The 19,397-nt window shown below is 52.9% G+C and overlaps 1 protein-coding gene across 1 annotated transcript in view; it reads left to right on the plus strand.

The window, feature by feature from the left end:
• SLC6A17 (solute carrier family 6 member 17) overlaps positions 1–15,204 on the plus strand; it is a 44,854-nt gene extending 29,650 nt beyond the window's left edge. Inside the window, exons 7-12 of the mRNA XM_004581949.3 lie at positions 8,156–8,397; positions 8,666–8,858; positions 10,994–11,186; positions 11,864–12,023; positions 13,813–13,975; positions 14,436–15,204. Of these exons, the coding sequence (XP_004582006.2) occupies positions 8,156–8,397; positions 8,666–8,858; positions 10,994–11,186; positions 11,864–12,023; positions 13,813–13,975; positions 14,436–14,804 (1,320 nt within the window). The 3' untranslated portion in view covers positions 14,805–15,204. The remainder of the gene's footprint in view (positions 1–8,155; positions 8,398–8,665; positions 8,859–10,993; positions 11,187–11,863; positions 12,024–13,812; positions 13,976–14,435) is intronic.
• Positions 15,205–19,397: the final 4,193 nt, after the last annotated feature.

A 19,397-nucleotide genomic window follows, 5' to 3' on the forward strand; every position in this document is an offset into this window, starting at 1 on the left:
TGGATGGATGAACAGCGTGTGACATGTCCATCCGTGGAATACCACCCTACCTTAAAGAGGGATGAAAGCCTGGTATGTGCCGTGGTAGTGAGGCCCTGGAGAAAACTGAGCCAAGCCAGAGAAGCCAGGTACATGAGACCACATGCCTTAGGACCCCAGCTGTGCAGCATAGGTCAATCTGTACAGATAGGAAAGAGTTAAGAGGAGCAAAGGGGTTGTGCACAGGTGCATGCTTGCTCTCTGGGGAGATGAAAAGCGCTGTACCACTGATGTGTGGGGCTGTTTCATAACACTGTGATATACTCAAACTAGTTGAATTATTCCCTGAAAAGAGGGGGAAATTGGTCCTATCGGAGAGGAGGACTAAGAAGCCCTGGGCTTCCGTGCCAAGTGGAGGTGGCCTGGAACAGGTGCTCTCAGAGTCCACAAGGGCCTGGGCAGGGTCGGTCCCAGGATCTGGATGCCAGCCTGAGAGAGGGTGTGGGGAGGAATTCTTGTCGAGGAAAGAGTTCTCATCAATAATGTCCTTTTTTCAAAGAACTAGGAAGGGAAGTGATCAGCGGAGAGTGAAAGTGGAGGAGGAGGGACTCTAGGCCTGAGATGAGGATGAAGGAAGCATGAGAAACATTAGTGGACTGAAGTGAGGGCTTGCTGGAGGGCAGGGCGCAAGAGTGTGTGGACAACATGTGAGTGACCACAGCTAACACACCAGGGACTCGAAGACAGGCAGCTTTTTTTAGGGAAAAAATTATTTATGTGAAAACAGTGAGATCTTCTTCCACTTGCTGGTTCACTTGCCCAAATGGCACAGGGCCCAGGGCTGGACCAGGCTGAAGCCAGGAACCATGAACTTCTTCCAGGTTTCTTATGTGCATGGCAGGGACTCAAGCACTTGGGCAATCTTCACTACCTTCCCAGGCATGTTATTAGGGAGCTGGAGTGGAAGCAGAGCAGCCAGTACGCGAATCTGCACTTGAATATGTGGGATACACGCATCTCAAGTGGCAGCCTGACTTGCTGCACCACAACACTGGCCCCGGTTTTTTTTTATGTTTGTTTATCACCGAAAGCAGTGAGGTACTCAGACACTCGTGTGTTTACAATGTTAGTGCTGTCCGTGTGCCAGGCATCCTCCATATATTAACTTATTCAAACTACTGAGTTACCCTAGAGGTAGACATTTTTCTTCTTATTAAATTCCTGAATTATTATTATAATTATTCACTATTTCACCAAGAGGTTAGGTGGTTGCAGGGCTGAGCATGGGCAGAGGGGGCAGCTTGCCTGGAGCAAGAAGTGCCATGGCTAGCAGGTGAGTCTTCCAGGAAGTGGCCACAGATATACACATGTGTCTGAATGTGTGTGCTTGTGTGTGTGTAAAATGTATCTATTGCTGGCTGTGTAGACACAGGGTGTTGGGGGCAGGAGCCCAGGTGAAGATGATAGCAGGATCATCTGGGAGAGATAAGTGGGTTCCTTCAATTGCTTGGCACCCAGGTGGGGTTTACAGGTGGAACTTCTGGGATCTCATTGGCAGAACGAGGGCCTCTGGCAGGAGGGTGCAGGCGACCCAGTTTTGACACAGTCGTTGGGCAGGGGATCCCAGCTGCTTACCAGCACTTGGAGGTGGGTAAGTCCTCGACTCTTGGGGCTTCAGTCTCTGCTGCCTGACACCAGCAATGGCATCTCTGGCACAGGCTGTCAGCAGAGTGCATAAGCGTTTGCTGTTATAATCCTCATCCCTTGTGAAGGTGACACAGCTCTCAGGCAGTGGGAGCTCGGCGCTACGGTGCCATCTGGCGTCTCGTGGCCCATCTGGCTGTGAGCTGGCAGGTGCTGCGGCAGTGTGAGAAGCGAGGTGTGTGCTGTTGTCACGCGCTGACTTGGGCGAAGGCCTGGCAGCTGCTTGCCGATTCCAAAAGCGCGTTCATGCCTGTGAGTCAAACGCCGTGAAATGCCTTGTTCCCTTGCATGAGGAAGTGACTCAGCCATCATGCCCGAGAAATGGCAGGAGGTGGTGCTCGGGTGAGAGCAGGCAGTCTGTGTCTTGGCTTCCATGGGGAAAGCCAGCTTCTCACATCTCCTCTTTTTTTTTTTTTTTAAAGATTTTATTATTATTGAAAAGCCGGATATACAGAGAGGAGGAGAGACAGAGAGGAAGATCTTCCATCCGATGATTCACTCCCCAAGTGAGCCGCAACGGGCTGGTGCTGCGCGGATCCAAAGCCGGGAACCAGGAACCTCCTCCGGGTCCCCCACACGGGTGCAGGGTCCCAAAGCTTTGGGCCGTCCTCAACTGCCTTCCCAGGCCACAAGAAGGGAGCTGGATGGGAAGTGGAGCTGCCGGGATTAGAACCGGCGCCCATATGGGATCCCGGGGCTTTCAAGGCGAGGACTTTAGTCGCTAGGCCACGCCGCCGGGCCCCCCACATCTCCTCTTGCAGTCGCATCCTGAGGTCTGGAAGGGACATGGAGCACAGCCGTGGGATTTGTCTCCTGTTGACGCTTGTTGATATGTGTAGCATTGCCCCCGCTGGGCATGCTTACAAAAGCCCGCTTTAAGTTCAAGAAACAACAGGTTCCCGACTCAGTTTCCCTCTGCAGGCTGCAGGATGGGAATGAGGGGTTGCCCAGGGATCCCTCACACAGGGTGCTCCCTAACTTCAGAGGTCAAGTGTCCATGCTCCCAGGTGCTTTCCCGGCTAGGATCTTACTCATGTCAAAGCTGGGACCAATAGTCCAGGGATGAGGGCTGACGGGTTTTGTGTGGTCACTTGGTGGCGGTTGTTGAAACCAGATGATGGGGACATAGAGTTCACTACACTTGCCTTTCCACTATTCACCTTTCATAGTAAATATTGTATACTTTAAATTTGTATTGGAAAGGCAGATTTATAGAGAAGGAGATACAGGGAGAAAGATCTTCTGTCTGTTGGTTCACTCCCCAAGTGGCCGCAATGGCCAGAGCTGAGCTGATCTGAAGCCAGGATCCAGAAGTTTTTTCTTCCAGGTCTCCTACATGGATGCAGGTTCCCAAGGCTTTGGGCCGTCCGCTACTGCTTTCCCAGGCTACTAGAAGGAGCTGGATGGGAAGTGGAGGAGCCAGGACACAAACTGACACCATAGTGGATCCTGGCAGATGCAAGGCAAAGATTTAGCCACTAGGCTATTGCACCAGGCCCAATATTGTATACTTTTAAGAAGTGTTTCTATCCAAAGTTATTGTTAATGTGGCAATCCTGCCCTGATTTCTAAGAAATCCCCTTAGCTGCAGGGCCAGCTCTGACAGTGGGACTCAGGATTGTGGTGCTTGTCCTGCAGTGGCTCTGCCACTGTTTGTGCCATTTGGTCCTGAACAGCCATGGGGCCAAGGAATTGGTCTGCATCCTGACTCTAGGTGAGAATCTTGGTGATGCCAAGTTTTTGGGTCGCGTAGTCTGGACTTCAATATGTTTGATGTACATTGAAAAAGAAAAATTCACTGATGGGAGGAGAGAAGAGAGGAGAAAGAGACGGAGAGGAGAGGAGAGGTCAGCATTAAAACAACAGTATTTTAGAAAGTTAAACTTTAAAGAACTGTCATCTTCTGTTTCTAATTGATCACATTGTAGCCCAACGTTAGCAGCCACCACCTCACAGTCGATTGTGTGGTCCTTCCTGTTCGGCTCAGCCCTTGAGAAAACAGGCCAGTTTTGTCGTGTGACTGTCTCTCTCCAGCTTTCCGCCCTCTCCCCATCTGCCAGCTGCTGTTCAGGAGCTCCACTCCATGCATACTATGGAAAGGAAGAGAGACGCATGTCCCTGTGACGTGGGTACTGACGCTGAGCTGAGATCCAGCTCCGAGACTGGCTCTGTCTCCAAGAGGAGATGACGGTCTGCTGTATTGTGACAACTAAAGGGGCCCTCACTGGAGGGGAGCAGGAGCAGAGCCTCGGGAGGAGGGAGCAGGCTGGGCCAAGGCCAAGGCCAGGCAGGCCAGGGTCCTGGGTGGGTCTGGAGAAGAGTGAGTGGCTGCTCCTGCGGTGTTCAGAGCACAGAGCAGCGGTGTCATCCCTTCCGTCACACAGAGAGCATGGCCACAGCATGTCCGTCTCAACCTGCCTTCCCACGCGTGCCTGTGATCCCTCCCCAGTGGAGCTCCCCTGTCTGCTCAGAGCCCTCCATCCATGTCCTGGTTTCCAGGCTGAGAGGAGAGGCCATGTTCCAGCAGACTGCTAGACATGTCGTGACTGGCATCTGTGATCACTAGTGATGGCCAGCATGCCTTCTTCTTGCTCAACTCATTTCCTTTTCTTTTCTTTTAAAGATTTATTTGTTTTTGGGTCCGATGTGGTGGCCTAGCAACTAAAGTTCTTGCCATACACACACCGGGATCCCATAGTGGTGCCAGTTCTAATTCTGGCAGCTTCACTTCCCATCCAGCTCCCTGCTTGTGGCCTGGGAAAGCAGTTGAGGATGACTCAAAATCTTGAGACCCTGTATCTGCGTGGGAGACCCGGAAGAAGCTCCAGGCTCCTGGCTTCAGATCAGAGTAGCTCTGCCCATTGTGGTCACTTGGAGAGTGAATCATTGTATAGAAGATCTTTCTCTCTGTCTCTCCTCTCTGTATAGCTTACTTTGCAATAAAAAATATAAATAAATCTTTTAAAAATTTACTTATTTTTATTGGAAAGACAGATTGTAAAATTTTTTATTTTTTTTTAATATTTATTTTTATTACAAAGTCAGATATACAGAGAGGAGGAGAGACAGAGAGGAAGATCTTCCGTCCAATGATTCACTCCCCAAGTGAGCCGCAACGGGCCGGTGCGCACCGATCCGAAGCCTGGAACCTGGAACCTCTTCCGGGTCTCCCACGCAGGTGCAGGGTCCCAAATCCTTGGGTCGTCCTCGACTGCTTTCCCAGGCCACAAGAAGGGAGCTGGGTGGAAAGTGGAGCTGCTGGGATTAGAACCGGCGCCCATATGGGATCCTGGCGCGTTCAAGGTGAGGACTTTAGCCGCTAGGCTATACCGCCGGGCCCAGATTGTAAATTTTTAAAAGGTTTATTTGTTTATTTTTATTGGAAAGGCAGATATACAGAGAGGAGGAGACAGAGCTGAGCCAATCCAAAGCCAGAAGCCCGGAGTGCTTTCCAGGTCTCCCACATACCTGGGTCCCAAGGCTCTGGGCCGTCCTCCACTGCTTTCCCAGGCCACAAGCAGGGAGCTAGATGGGAAGTGGAGCTGCCAGAATTAGAACTGGCACCCATATGGGAACCTGGTGCATGCAAGACAAGGATTTAGTCAGTAGGTTATTGCACTGGACATGGAAAGACAGATTTACAGTGAGAGGGAGATACAGAGAGAAAGATCTCTCATCCACTGGTTTACTCTCCAAGTGGTTGCAATGGCCATAGCTGAGTTGATCCACAGCCAGGATCCAGGAGCTTCTTCCAGGTCTCCTATGTGGGTACCAGGTCCCAAAGCCTTGTGCCATCACTACTGCTTTCCCAGGCCTCAAACAGGGAGCTCTTTTAGCCAGGATACGAGCTGGTGCCCATATGGGATTCCGGTGCTGGCAAGGCAAGGATTTAGCCACTGAGCCATCTTGCGGGGCCCAGCCCTCCACCCATCTGTATTGAGCCTCTAGGTGGTGGCAGAGGGAGAGTTACAGAATTTGTTCCCCAGTAAGGCCATGATTATTATTCTCCTTTTCTCTAATCTCCACATCTCTGTGTGTTGCATTGCAGGCTCCTAATTCCTTACCCATAATACCCAAATCCAAACCACCCTGAAACATAATGTTGGTTTGATTTGGTTTTTATTTTTCCCTAGAACTCATTTGGAACCAAAATGACCTGCTCAGATGTGCAGCTATTTATAGTGTTGTGTGGTGCACCTGGTGCGACTATTCATATTCCACAGCAGAATCCGAAGGCGCTTGAAAACAAGGGGCTGCCCCGAGCTCCTCTGGGGGTGTTAGAGAATCAGGTGGCATATGTACCAGGTCACCTTTTCTAAAATAAAATCAGAAGCAAAAGCCTGGATTGTAATCCCAGCCTTTATGTAAGAAGCGGAACCTGCGTTCCTGTTGTAAATACGGCAGTGTTTCATCTTACCTTGAAAAAGTGTAGCCTTGAGACTGATGTTGTGGTGCCTTAGCTTAAGCCGCTGCCTGCAATGCCAGCATCCCATGTTAGGTTTCCTGTTTGAGTCCTACTTTTTCCAAAAAAAAAAAAGTTTTTTTTTTTAAAGATTTGTTTATTTTCATTGGAAACGCAGATTTACAGTGAGAAGACGAGACATAAAGGAAGATTTTCTGTCTGCTGGTTCATTCTTCAAATGGCCACAATGGCCAGGGCTGAACCAATCCAAAGCCAGAAGTCAGGAGCATTTTCCAGGTCTCCCACATGGGCACAGGGTCCCAAGGCTTTGGGCCATCCTCCACTGCTTTCTCAGGCCATGAGCAGGGAGCTAGAAGGGAAGTGGAGCAGCCGGGACATGAACTGGCACCTGTGGGATGCCAGTATCATAGGTGATGGCTCAGTCTACTACCACACTAGGATGCCAGCCCTAAGAATGAAGGTCCTGATCTTTCCCTGTCACCCCACACCCCTGTTCCTCTCTCACCTTTCCCCTCCGCACCTGCTCATTGTACAGCCCAGCAGTGTAGCTGTCACCTTGGCTGCTTGCTCTGCAGCCTCCCTCACTTTCAGTTCATCCCCAAGACCTCTTTGGTTTTTCCTGCTAAATCTGCCCCTCAGCGCCAGCCTGAGCCTGGGCAAAGCCCACACCACTGCGTCCCTGGCTACAGGAGGCCCTTCCTCCCAGGGCCTGCTGCGTCTCTATCCTTTAGGAAGTGTGCCTCTGATGTGCGCCCCCTCCTTCAGACCCTTGGAGGTTTCCGGATGATGTGCTTTTTTGGAGTGGAGACAGGACCTGTGCTGGCTTACCTCTGCCTCCCCTGCCCCACCCCCACCGGGCTGCTGCAGCCTTCCTGACCTCTTTCACTTCCCAATGCTTTTCCTCCCTCTGGGCCTGGCTTCCATCACCTGGCAGAAGCCACTCCAGGTGCTCCCTCTAGAAGCCCCTCCGACCTCCTGACTGGCTCGTATGGCCTCTCTCTGTTCAGGCTCTCCACATTGGGCCCTGTGTGCCTGATGTTCACTGTACTGTTCACTCCTGCAACTGAATATCTGTTTGTGGGGTCATTAGCCAACATCCCCCTCTCCCAAAGTACTGGCACCCAGCTACCCCCTTGTGCTCCCTTCAAGGAACCAACGTCACAAGGGAAATGGGTGCAGAAGGGCTCAGAGGAACAGTGCCAGCGCTGCACATGCTGTTGCAGCTTGGGCTGTCATCAGGCCTGAGGGCAGTGGGGGCAGGTGCTGCCTCTTCCCGGGGGCTGTTTAGGTTCTGTGCTTCCAGCTAGTGTGGGAGGGAGCATTCCGTGACCTGGAGAGTGTGGCTGTGTAGTAATGAATTGTGGTTCTTTCTGGCTCAAGAAGGGAGAGCTCAGGCAAGCAGGAGGGGGAAGGTGTGTGGTGTGTGTATATGTGTGTGTGTGTGTGGCGTATATATATAATGTGTGTATGTGATGTGTGTATACATGTGTGGTATATGTATGTGTAGTGTGTATATGTGTGTATATGCGATGTGTATATATAATGTGTGTATACATGTGTGGTGTATGTGTGAGTGTGTGTATTTGGTATCATTTCAGGTAGGGGAGGTGTCAGGGATGTTGCATTCTCTCATTTGTACACACAGCTTGCTGTGTGGCCCTGGGAGACCCCATTCACAACACAGTGATTGGCTGTCCCCAGAGCTGTGCACCACACAGCCATGTGTGATGGCCCTGATGGTGTTCCTGGGGTCAGTAATGGTAGCATTGAAAAATAATAGAGAACTCACCAGGTGAGCATTTAGCCTTTATTTTCTTCTGCGTGGGCCTCACCTCAGCCCCCTGTAACTGGCATTCTAATTATCTGAGCTTCTGAATGAGGAAATGCAGACTAGCAGAGGAAGGTGAAGGTCACATGGTGGTGCCTTGCCGCACTGCCTCTGGATCCCATGGAGGCTGAGGGAGGGGATGTGGCGGGACCCCCCCACTGCCCTTGAAAAACTGTCACCTCTGTCTCTTTTCTCCCCTGCCTCGCCTTGGTCTTCCATAGCTGGACAAGATGCTGGACCCCCAGGTGTGGCGGGAGGCGGCCACACAGGTCTTCTTTGCCCTGGGGCTGGGCTTTGGTGGTGTCATCGCTTTCTCCAGCTACAACAAGCAGGACAACAACTGCCACTTTGACGCTGCCCTGGTGTCCTTCATCAACTTCTTCACCTCGGTGTTGGCAACCCTTGTGGTGTTTGCTGTGCTGGGCTTCAAGGCCAACATCATGAATGAGAAGTGTGTGGTCGAGTAGGTGGCCTCCCTCCCCACTCCTTAACTCCCTGGCCATCTTACTGTGGAGTGGGCAGATTCCCTTCCACAAAGACTGAGACTGGAGAGTGTGGGAGCATTCTCCATGATTCAGAGATGGCTACGTCCATGGCCCATGAGGGTCCTGTCTGGGGTTCTGGGAGGTACCTCTGGGGTCTCAGCTGCCACCCCCTCAGCCCTTGTGCTCACCCTGACACCCAATATCTCATCTGGCTTCTTGGCTCACATGTCCTTCTTGGTGCTGCAGGAATGCTGAGAAAATCCTGGGGTACCTCAACTCTAATGTCTTGAGCCGGGACCTCATCCCACCCCACGTTAACTTCTCTCACCTGACCACCAAGGACTATGCAGAGATGTACAATGTCATCAAGACCGTGAAGGAGGGCCAGTTCTCTACCCTGGGCCTGGACCCCTGCCTTCTGGAAGATGAACTGGACAAGGTGAGGGGACGGGGCCACGCTGCGCTTCCCAGGACAGGCCGAGGCCAGCTGGAGCAAGCCCACAGGGAATCCCGTGTTTGCCTGCAAGGCAAGCACCTGCTTTATGTCTCCAGAGGGGGGAGAAAAAGGAAGGTGAGGTGCCAGTGCAGCCCCTGCCCTGAGGTAGGCTTGAATTTAATGCGGAGACAAGGCCAACACACACATCACAGATGTCACAGTAGAATGCCTCTCTGCTGAATGGGCTTCCTGTGTACCTGTCACTGCCCCATGCAGTGTGTTTAGAATGTGGCCCAACTTGTCTCAGTGTTGATATTAAAGCCTCCTTTTTTTTTTTTTTAACCACCCTTGACAGCTGGCTCTATGATTTGAGTATTAGTACTGTTCCCTTTCTGTTGCACACACCAGTGGTCTATAAGTGAAGGGGTTTGATCTCAGTCATTGGTGGAGGGTTCAAATTCAGGCTGTCTTGTCCCGCTTGGTGCTTTTGCTCCTGTCCCTAGTTTACCACTGCCAAAATGACTCTTATCCACCCTGGGCCAGGAGGTGCTACCTTCTGGTCCATGCCAGGCCCAGCCTTGGCCACCTGCTGTTTTTGCTGCATGGCTAGACACTTTCAAGAGGAAGGGAATAACACACCTAAAAAAAGTTCTAAAGCATCAGCCTGGGCCAGCCCTGGCCTTCTCCACAGGACCAGGGAAATGTGCTGTCCTTGGGCTGAACCCTGAACACCATGCTACAAGTTTATCCCTCAGAACTGGCCCTGTCCTCATGCTGAGGACACTGCACCCTGATCCCTTGGCCCCTTCTCAGGAGGTCAAGAGCAGAAGAGCCAATCCCGCAGAGCCCTGCCCTGGCTGCTTCGCCTGGATGACTGACAGCCTCAAGGCCCTGCCCTCCATGTTCCACAAATCCCTGCCCCTTCTCACAGATGTGGCCAGTTCCTTTAAACACAGCTGGTATCGTAGCAGGTTTTTTCTATTGCACAACCTCAGCAGCATCCGAAGGATAAGAATTATACCCTCACCCAGCCGGGGCACATGTCCCCATAGTTGTTGGCATCACAGAACAGTAGTAGGTGCTGTGTTAGGCAGCTGGCCCAGGAAGGATGACCAAGTATTAAACCAGTGTTTTTCTACCTTGGTTGTGCTTTATAAAACTCCAGGACCTACAGCAATCAAATCAGTCTGCTTGGGATGAGATCTGGGCATTATGCTTTATTTTTTAAATTTTATGGATTTAGTTGAGAAGTGGAAAAAAGAGAGATCACACACTTTCATCTACTAGTTCACGTTCCAAATCCCCCCAGTGACTAGTAGAAGGCAGGACCCAGGAACTCCATCCACATCTCCCACGTGTGTGATAGGAACCCAGTTATTGGAGCCATCACTGCTGCCCTCCAGGATCTGCCTGGGAGCATTACCTTGGGGTCTGGAGTTCAGAAGTTCAGAGCTGGAAGTGGGCCCGGTGTGGCTGCAGCAATCAAGGAAGACATCTTGGAGGAGGGAGGTCTTGAGCTGGGTAGGTTTCCAAATCACCTGGGGCCTTTGTGCAACCTGCAGCTCCCAGGTGCCCCAGGAAGACTCTTTACTTTGTTTAAAGATTGATTAATTGATTGGTTGATTGATTGATTGATTAATTTGAAAGGCAAAGAAACACAGAGAGGTCTTCCACCTGCTTATTCACTCCCCGATGGCTACAACTGCCAGCCAGAAGCCAGCAGCCAGGAGCCAAGAACTCTATCCAGGTTTCCCGCATGGGTGTAGGGTCCTGAGTACTTGGAGTATTTTCTATTGCTTTCCTAAGTCATTAGCAAGAAGCTGGATTAAAAGTGGAATAGCTGGGACAGGATCTGGGATGGAATGCTGGGATCACAGGCTATGGCTTAGCTTGCTGTGTTGCAATGCCTGCCAGCTCCCTAGGGAGACTTCTAAATTTATGTTGTCACACTCTCCCTAGTAGGGGATTCCAGCACCCACTAAAGTTTGAAAACCCACACTCCAAATCTAGAGGATGCAGGTGGAGGTGGGGCTTCCTATGGGAGAGGGAATGTGATTTTTGGACTCAGGGTGGAGGGACGGAAGCAAGGGTTCCTGGGGAGTGGGAGAGCCCTCACAGTGCCCCCCTCTCTGCCTCAGTCCGTGCAGGGCACAGGTCTGGCTTTCATCGCCTTCACCGAGGCCATGACGCACTTCCCTGCCTCCCCATTCTGGTCGGTCATGTTCTTCCTGATGCTCATCAACCTAGGCCTGGGCAGTATGATCGGGACCATGGCAGGCATCACCACACCCATCATCGACACCTTCAAGGTGCCCAAGGAGATGTTCACAGGTAACCCTTTGCTGCAGACCGTCCCCTATGAGCTACAGCCAGGCTCTGGCCCTTATCTTAGGAACACTGGGCTCTGACTGAGCTACCCCTGGAACTGGTTGTGCCACTCAGCATGAGCCCTGGAAAGCCAGGTGGAAAAAGCCATGTGGGAACCTGAGCCAGGACATTCGGCTTTGTCCAGGGTCCTTTGGCCCTATCTCTCTCCAAAGGCCTGCTGAGCATCTGGGGCACGGTGCTCTATCTCAGCACCAGCGTTGCACCTGTATCACTACCAGATTGGGCTGTGCCCACCTCAGTTGAGCTGGGCGCCAGGTGGGGCTGCCTCTGACCTGTCAGGGACTGTCTTCCTGTTCTCAAATGGGGACACCTTTGTGGAGAGCATGACTGGAAACCACCATTTGAATCACTGAAATGAAATACAGCAGGTCAGTGGTTACCTGTTGCTGCCAGGCAACATGCTTAGGGGGACACAGTGGGGACAGTGTCTTCTTCATGGTGTTCTCTGCCCAGCCCCCTGGGAGACCTCACACAGGCCTGGGCTGCTGGGCGTGGTGAGGGGAGAGCTGCAGGCCTGCTTGAGGAGAGGTGCTGGGAGGGCCTGGGTGTCTCCACACTCCCCCGGGGCCCCACCCACCCCACACCTTTGCCCCTACACCGGCCTCCCCGGCTCTCTGTAGTGGGCTGCTGTGTCTTTGCATTCTTCGTGGGGCTGTTGTTCGTCCAGCGCTCTGGGAACTACTTTGTCACCATGTTTGACGACTACTCGGCTACCCTGCCTCTTACTGTCATCGTCATCCTGGAGAACATCGCTGTGGCCTGGATCTATGGCACCAAAAAGTAAGGGGTGCAGGGGGAGGAGGAGGGCAGGAGGAGGGGTCTGGCTCATGAGGACTCCCTGGAGAGCCAGATGTTCCCAGGGCTGCCTGCGAAGGGAGCAGGTGACCAAAGAACCAAAAAACCAAAGTAGCCTGGCCCAGAGTGCCCTTGGAGGTTATTTGGGGAAACTGAGGCACAGAGCGAGGACATGACTGGTCAAGGCCAGTGGGAGGGCCTAGGAACCTTGGGTTCCAGCTCTGGCATCATCCCAAACTGCTGTAAATAGCTGTACCTGCCCCGGGTGCCAGCTCTCTGCAGAGTTCTGAAGCACTTGATAAATACTTGACAGGTACACAGGGGGATCTGGTGGACTTCAACAACTCAGTTTGCAATTTTGTTTTTTAAAAAATGCAAGGATTTCAGGGTTTTTTTAATTTGAAAGACAGTCACAGAGAGAAAAGGTGAGAGAGAGAGAGAGAGATCTTCACTTTTCAAATGGCCACAGCAGCTGAAGGTGAGCTAATCTGAAGCCAGGAGCTCCTTTTGGGTCTCCAATACGGGTGCAGGGGCCTAAGGTCTTTAGCCATTCTCTGCTGCTTTCCCAGGTCATCAACAGGGAGCTGGATGGGAGTGGAGCAACCGGGACACGAACTGGCATCCATAATGGGATGCCAGCACCCACTGGTGGAGGTTTAATATTGCTGTACCACCATACCAGTCCCTCGAGTCACAATTTTGTTTTCAATTCACAATTTTTTTAAAAAGATTTATTTATGGGGCCTCAGGTAACCTAGAGTTGGTTTAACAATCAGAGGACACACAGCAAAATGCTGGTTAAAACATGGGAAGGCAGAAGAACCTGAAGGCATAGCTGTGGACCTGTGGAAGATCCTCTTTATACGTATATAAAAATTCACTTATTTTGCTTGAAAGTCAGAGTTACAGAAAAGGAAGGAAAGGTACAGAGATTTTTTATGCACTGGTCCACACCCACCTCCCCGCAAATGGCCACAACTAGAGCAGGCTGGTCCGGTCACAGCCTCCCACATGGCTGCAGGGTGTTTGGCCTTGGCCTCTCCTCCAGCCTCTCCAGATTTTTAGCAGGGAGTTGGATGGGAAATGGAGCAGCTGGAACTGGAACTGGTGGTGCTCAGATGGGATGCTGGTGCCACAGGTGGAGGATTAGACTGCTGTGTCACTATGTCAGCCCCGATCTATGGAATTTCAAAGTCATGGTGAACATAAATGACGTCCTTAGATATTCAATAATTCTCATGTAATTTGAAAAGATCTGCAATTAGATCTGTTGGTGACAAAATCACAGATGCAATACTTCCATGGTTACCTACGCTTGGGATGGAAAGGGATGCTACATTTCAGTTAGGTGTCACTGAGGTTAATATTAATCTTTTGCCCCTCATTTGCACAGCTGCCTTCCCCAGGAATTCTTACCAAAGACCCCTAACCCCTGAGTCAGGCAGGGCAGCCTCTGTCTTTGGAGACTTGGAAACTGCACTTCTACCTAGTCTCCAGCAGGGGGAGTCTCAACCCAAGTCAGCGGAGCGAGCCTGTCCACCTGCCAGGGTGTGTTGTTCTGGCTGTGCCCCATCTCTGGGTGGTGTGCAATGTGATGTAGTCATAAGGGAGGTCAGCAGAGGCTTCCCAGGGGCTAGCCAGGTCACACAACTCGACTGTGAAGAAGAGGCTGGGAGGGAGGGGCTGCTCCGTGGAGGACGTGGCTGTGGGGAAACTAGGAGGCAGGTGCGGTGGAGCAGGTTGCAATTGTGGGTTTCTCTGCTATGCCTGGCAGGTTCATGCAGGAGCTGACAGAGATGCTGGGCTTCCGGCCCTACCGCTTCTACTACTACATGTGGAAGTTCGTGTCTCCACTCTGCATGGCTGTGCTGACCACGGCCAGCATCATCCAGCTGGGGCTCACGCCTCCTGGCTACAGCGCCTGGATCAAGGAGGAGGTGAGGAGTGGGGCCACAGAGGCTCTGGGGTTGGGGGGCTAACTGGCAGCTGCCCAAGCCTCAGTGTGACAGAGGCAAAGGCAGGACAGCTGCCAGGCGACAGGTTCTGCCAGGCACTTTGTGCACCTAATGTGTGACGTTTACACCAAAGAGAGAGATGATATTCCTGCTATAGGGCACTGGGGCGCAGAAAGATTGATGCGTATATCCAATCTTTATAAGTCATATTCTGAGAGAAAGAGAGAGAGAGGTTGCCCAGTGTACTGGTGTAGGTTGAGAAGATGAGCAGCTAAACTCCAGTGTCCCCTCTGATGGTTGCCATCTCTGCTGGTGCCTGGCCAGGATGGCAGGAAGGGAATGGCCATGGGTGAGGGCAGAGAGGGGCTGATCTGGAGGAGCTGGGGGGGTAGAGGCGGGCACAGCATTGACAGTAGCCCTCTCCTTGCCCCCTCACCTCTAGGCGGCTGAGCGCTACCTGTACTTCCCCAATTGGGCCATGGCGCTGCTGGTCACCCTCATTGTGGTGGCCACACTGCCCATCCCTGTGGTATTCGTGCTGCGGCACTTCCACCTGCTGTCTGATGGCTCCAACACCCTCTCAGTGTCCTACAAGAAGGGCCGCATGATGAAGGACATCTCCAACCTGGAGGAGAACGACGAGACCCGCTTCATTCTCAGCAAGGTGCCCAGCGAGGCACCCTCCCCCATGCCCACCCACCGCTCCTACCTGGGGCCTGGTGGCACATCGCCCCTGGAGACCAGTGGAAATCCCAATGGACGCTACGGGAGCGGCTATCTCCTGGCTGGCACCCCTGAATCAGAGCTGTGACCACTACCCCATCCAGCCCCCACTGCCTCTCCCTTCACCTCCTGCTCAAACTGCGTACTTGTGTGGGGCCTGGTCTCTTCCTCCAATGTGCGCATCAGGTCCTCTGCCCCAGGAGAGAGGGGCCATCCTGCCTTGCTGCCCACCCCAGCCTCCCTGGTCCTGAACTGGGGCAGGGGTGCAGGCGGGAGCAGCTTCATCCCTGTCCAGGCCCTCAATCTATCTGACCCACTGGGGCTTCCACCCAAATAATAGCCAAGCGAGCGGGAGCAGTTGGAAGTCCTGATTTCAAGAATGGGGGAACTCCCAGTGGCCATGGGAGAAGGAGCAGCCACACCATTCTCCCTCCCTGCCACCTGTAGCTCTCAGGTCTCAGTGAGGATGATGCTGAGGGACACTGGGTTGGGGGGGCAGGGAAATGGATGTCATCTGGGGATGAGATGGTACCTGTTATGCAGCCCATAACCTGGCTGGCTTGTCCCTTGGCTGCAAATGGGAACGGGCATGAGAGGGTGAGGGGCTTTGATTTAATAGCAAATGTGCAGGAACCAGATTCTGTCCTGTGAGTAGCTGGCACCCTCTGGCTTGAGCATGAGCCCTAGCAGCAGGGAGAGCCCACCTCCAGCCCTGCCTCATGGGGGCTCCTTTGCAGTTCTTACCAACTTTGCTTGCAGCTCCACCTCCTCTCTTCCCCCTTCCCCAAGACTGGAGCACAGAGTAGTGGCCTCTGCCTCTTCCAGAGCACAACACGATAGTTCTCAGCACATTCAGATGGTTTGCAGCACACAACTATGAAGCACATGCCCCCTGCCCCCACTTGTGCCCTAATTCCTCTCTGGCGGGCAGCTTCCCCTGGGACGAGCAGTCCTGGAGTCCAGGGGCTCCTCCCAGGAAGCCTCGCTCCTGGTAAAAGAGATAATTGGGGCCACTGCTCACTCTTTTTGTTGCACAAGCACAACCAGCCTGGTGTGTGTGTAATGTACAAGCATGTTGGGGACATTTGCCACCCCTCCCTGCCTAGGCTGAGCAGTGCTCCAGGCAGTGCTGTGAAGTGGGAGGCTGCTCAGGCGGAGGGCTCCACTTCCAACCTGAGGCCTGGCACCTGCAGGGAACTGCTGCCAATGGCAGTCTCTTGGACTTTCAGGCTCCCCCGCCCTCCGAGGAGGAGTTGTCCTTGAAGAGTGCTTGGGAGGACTTAGAACCTGACTCAAGAGCAAATGGTTGGCTGGTTGACTGGGTAGATGGATGGATGGATTGAACAGACAGCTGGATAGGTAGATGGATGGGTGAGTGGACAGATGGGTGGATGGATGAGTGTGTAGATGGTTGCTTGGTTAGATGGATGTATTGGATGGATGGATATACAGATGGGAAGAAGGAAGGAAGGAGAGAAAGAGTAAAGAAGGAAGCAAAGGAGAGTAGCAGGCTGAATCCATCTTAGAGAACGCTGGTGGGCAGGGCAGGAGCAGGCCACAGAGCTAGGCCTGGACGCCTACAAAGGACACAGAGTCAGTTATGCCCCTCACTTCTGTCAGCACCTGGAGGGACAGGTAGGCCCAGGTCCCCTCTTTCACCCCAGAATCCACTGGTCCCCCTCCCATGTAACCTAGGAGGGTCCATCTCCCCACCAGCCTCTCACTTCCCATCCCTCCCCCACTCCCAGCCCTCTTGGCCTCACCTGTCCCCCCAAGTGTTTGAAAGAGAAGAATTCCCGAATCTCCCCGAGGGGGTTGAGCTCTGTGGATACCACATCCTGATGTGGGTCCCCTCACCTAACAACACCTTCCCTCTGGCCCAATGCCTAATCCCAAGCCGAATTAGAAACAGAAGAAGCAAGGCCCCTGGAGAGACACTCTAGTATATATATTCCTCTCTGTGTTCTATTTCTATTGTATATTCAATCTGTACATGTGGGTGTAAATGCTGTTAAATGACAAACTCAATATGAGACTGTGGCTGGTGGATATTTTCACCCTCAGTGCTGTACAGATCTATTTTCATTGTATATTTGATATAATTTTAATTTTGTAGCGTGTGCTGGGCCCGGCTCCAGCCACCAGCCTGTAGGAGGGGCTGGGCTGGGGCCACCTGCTTGCTTGCTGTGGCCTTCACTGTAGGTAGGCTGGGCCCCGTGCTGGCAATGTCTTTGCTGTGTGTTAGTCGTAGGACCCAGAGCTTGGGGTGTGTGCGTATGCGTGTGTGCGTGGTGTGTACATGTGTGAGTGTGGCTATGTGTAGGGTGCTGATTGGTGACCCCCCTTACTCCCATGCTCACCACCTTCTTGCCCCGTTCTCTCAGTGTGGGGTGAGGCCTCAGGGCAAGGGGTCCCACCAGGGAAGCACTGGCTAGTGACTTTTACCGAAAGTGCCCACTGCCACCGAGATCGGAAGGAGGGCCTTGGTGAGGGTGGGGGAGTCCCTGGATGCTTCAGTCCCCAGGTCTCCCCTGGCTTTCCTGAGGGCCTCTCCCAGCACCTCTGTCTGCAGATAGGAACAGCTGCTCCCAGCTGCAGGTTGGATACTGCCACGCCCTTTCCTTAGGGGAGTGCAGGGCAGGTGGGGTCACCTGACAGCGAGACCTGGTTCCCTGCAGGTCAGGAGCTGGCCGGAGCCCCCTGAGTCCTTGTCCCTGGCTCCCAGCTCCACCGGCCTTGGTGCTGCCCATGCAGTGCTGACCAGGAGGCTGTGCGTTGCCCTGGGCCTGAGGGAGTACACCTGCCCTTATCCCCTGACCCTGCCCACCCTCCAGCCCCCAGTCACCAGCTTCCTGCTCAGGGGGCCTTCCCTCTCTCCACTGTGGCAACTGACGTGCAGGGCCCAGGGGCAGGGGTTAGACAAGTGGGGCACAAGAGGTGGTGCCAGGGAGGGTGGCTTTCACCTTCCAGCAATAAGCCTTCAGGGACTGCTTCCTTGCTAGAGCAAGGAGACACGCCTTGCATCAACTTGCATCCTAGGTTAGGGGATGGGGTCCTGGAGGCCCCGGGCAGGCCTGCAGAATTGCCAGGCGTGGGGTTGGCCGATGCCCTTCGCCCAGCTGCTCACCTCCTCCTGAGTCCTCCCCACTGTGAAAGAAGGGCTGAGCAGGCTGTGCTGTGCCTGAGCCTCTGAGCAGCCCTCAAACATGGGGTCAGCTGTTCCTTCACCAGAGTCGGGGGCAGAGTGTCTGGGGTCCTTTCTCATCATGAGCTCTGCTTTGTATACACTGGCCAGGCCGTCATTTGGGATTCTGGCACAAGTTCAGATCAATTCAAGTTCATGTGTTCCATGGGCTGTCAGAGCCACCCAGCCCAGGAGAGGGGACAAGGCGCCGTCACCCCAGGGGTCCCTCTTTCCTCTCTCCCTCACCGTGGTGTACAATAAAGTGTCTGTTCTTATCGGTCCCTGTTCTTTTGTTGCCTTCCTTACCTGCTTCCTGGAGAAAGTTCTGCGGTGAAGCCTGAGCTGGCAGGGGCTGAGCAGCACCAGGATGGCAGCAGGTGCCAGTGAGTTACTTGGCTGGGTTGCCACCCCATTTGCCCTGGGTTGGGGAGACCCGTGTTGAGCCACATGAGCCTTGTGCAAACGTGTGGTGGTTCTGACCCCACAGCTCTCCTGCCATCTTTGCAATGTTCTTCGGGTGCTAGAATTTTGCAGGTGAGAAAAATGAAACTCTGCCCACTGGGAGGGTGATACCAGCGTCTTGTGGCTGCTAGGTGTAGCCACACCTGTCAGCAGGGCATAGGTGGGGTGAGTGGAAGCATGCCTCCCAAGGTGGGGCTGGGAATTAAGAAGGTTTCACAGGGCCAAGGGCCCAGAAAGCCAGCATCTCTTTTGCAATCTTAAGTAGAAAGCCAACATGGACAACAGGATCTGATCATCTGTTTGCTCAAGCTTCATTCCCAAGCATGGATTTGTTAGGCACCCACTGAATGCTCAGCACATGAAGAACAGAACAAGCCAGTGTGAGGAGGAGGGGGCTGTGCTTCCAGCCTCACCCTCATTGGAAGAGATAAGAAGCCCGGCCCCTGGAGGAGTTTCTTTGCATCTGGAGTGATGCTGCCCCATCTCAGACACAGAAACCTTCGATTTTCTTCTTCAGCTATTGAAAGTGTTCCAGGAACAGCCAGCAGGTGGTGAAAAACCTTTCTCTCCAGGTTTTAACCCACTTAACCTCGTTTCTTCCTTGATGGATTAGTTTGTGCATTGAACATTTACTAAGAATGCTCCATGGGAGCTTCATGCCAGTTACAGGATTCATAAGAATAAGCTGCTCAACCCTGCTGCCCTGAGATTGGAGCGGAAGGAGCTTCACCCATGAACAATTCCAGATCTCCCCACCATCATACTAGTCTCAGTAGGGAGTGTCTTGCTGTGGGAAAAATTCCTCCTCCCAGGTCATTCAGTCCTTTGGCTGAAGGTGACATTTGTGGTTGAAACACACCCTAACCCAGGAAGACAGGATACCATCCCCCTCCATCCATGGCAGATCCTCTGGTGGTGCTTGGAACATGGAGATTGCCACCTGCCACATACTCTGTTTTCTACTATATACACATACCTGTGATATACTGGAATTTGTGTGTGTGTGTGAACCAAATTTTTTTTAAAGTACAGCCT

Source organism: Ochotona princeps, chromosome 2 (genome assembly GCF_030435755.1).
Source record: "Ochotona princeps isolate mOchPri1 chromosome 2, mOchPri1.hap1, whole genome shotgun sequence".
Taxonomy (NCBI): domain Eukaryota; kingdom Metazoa; phylum Chordata; class Mammalia; order Lagomorpha; family Ochotonidae; genus Ochotona; species Ochotona princeps.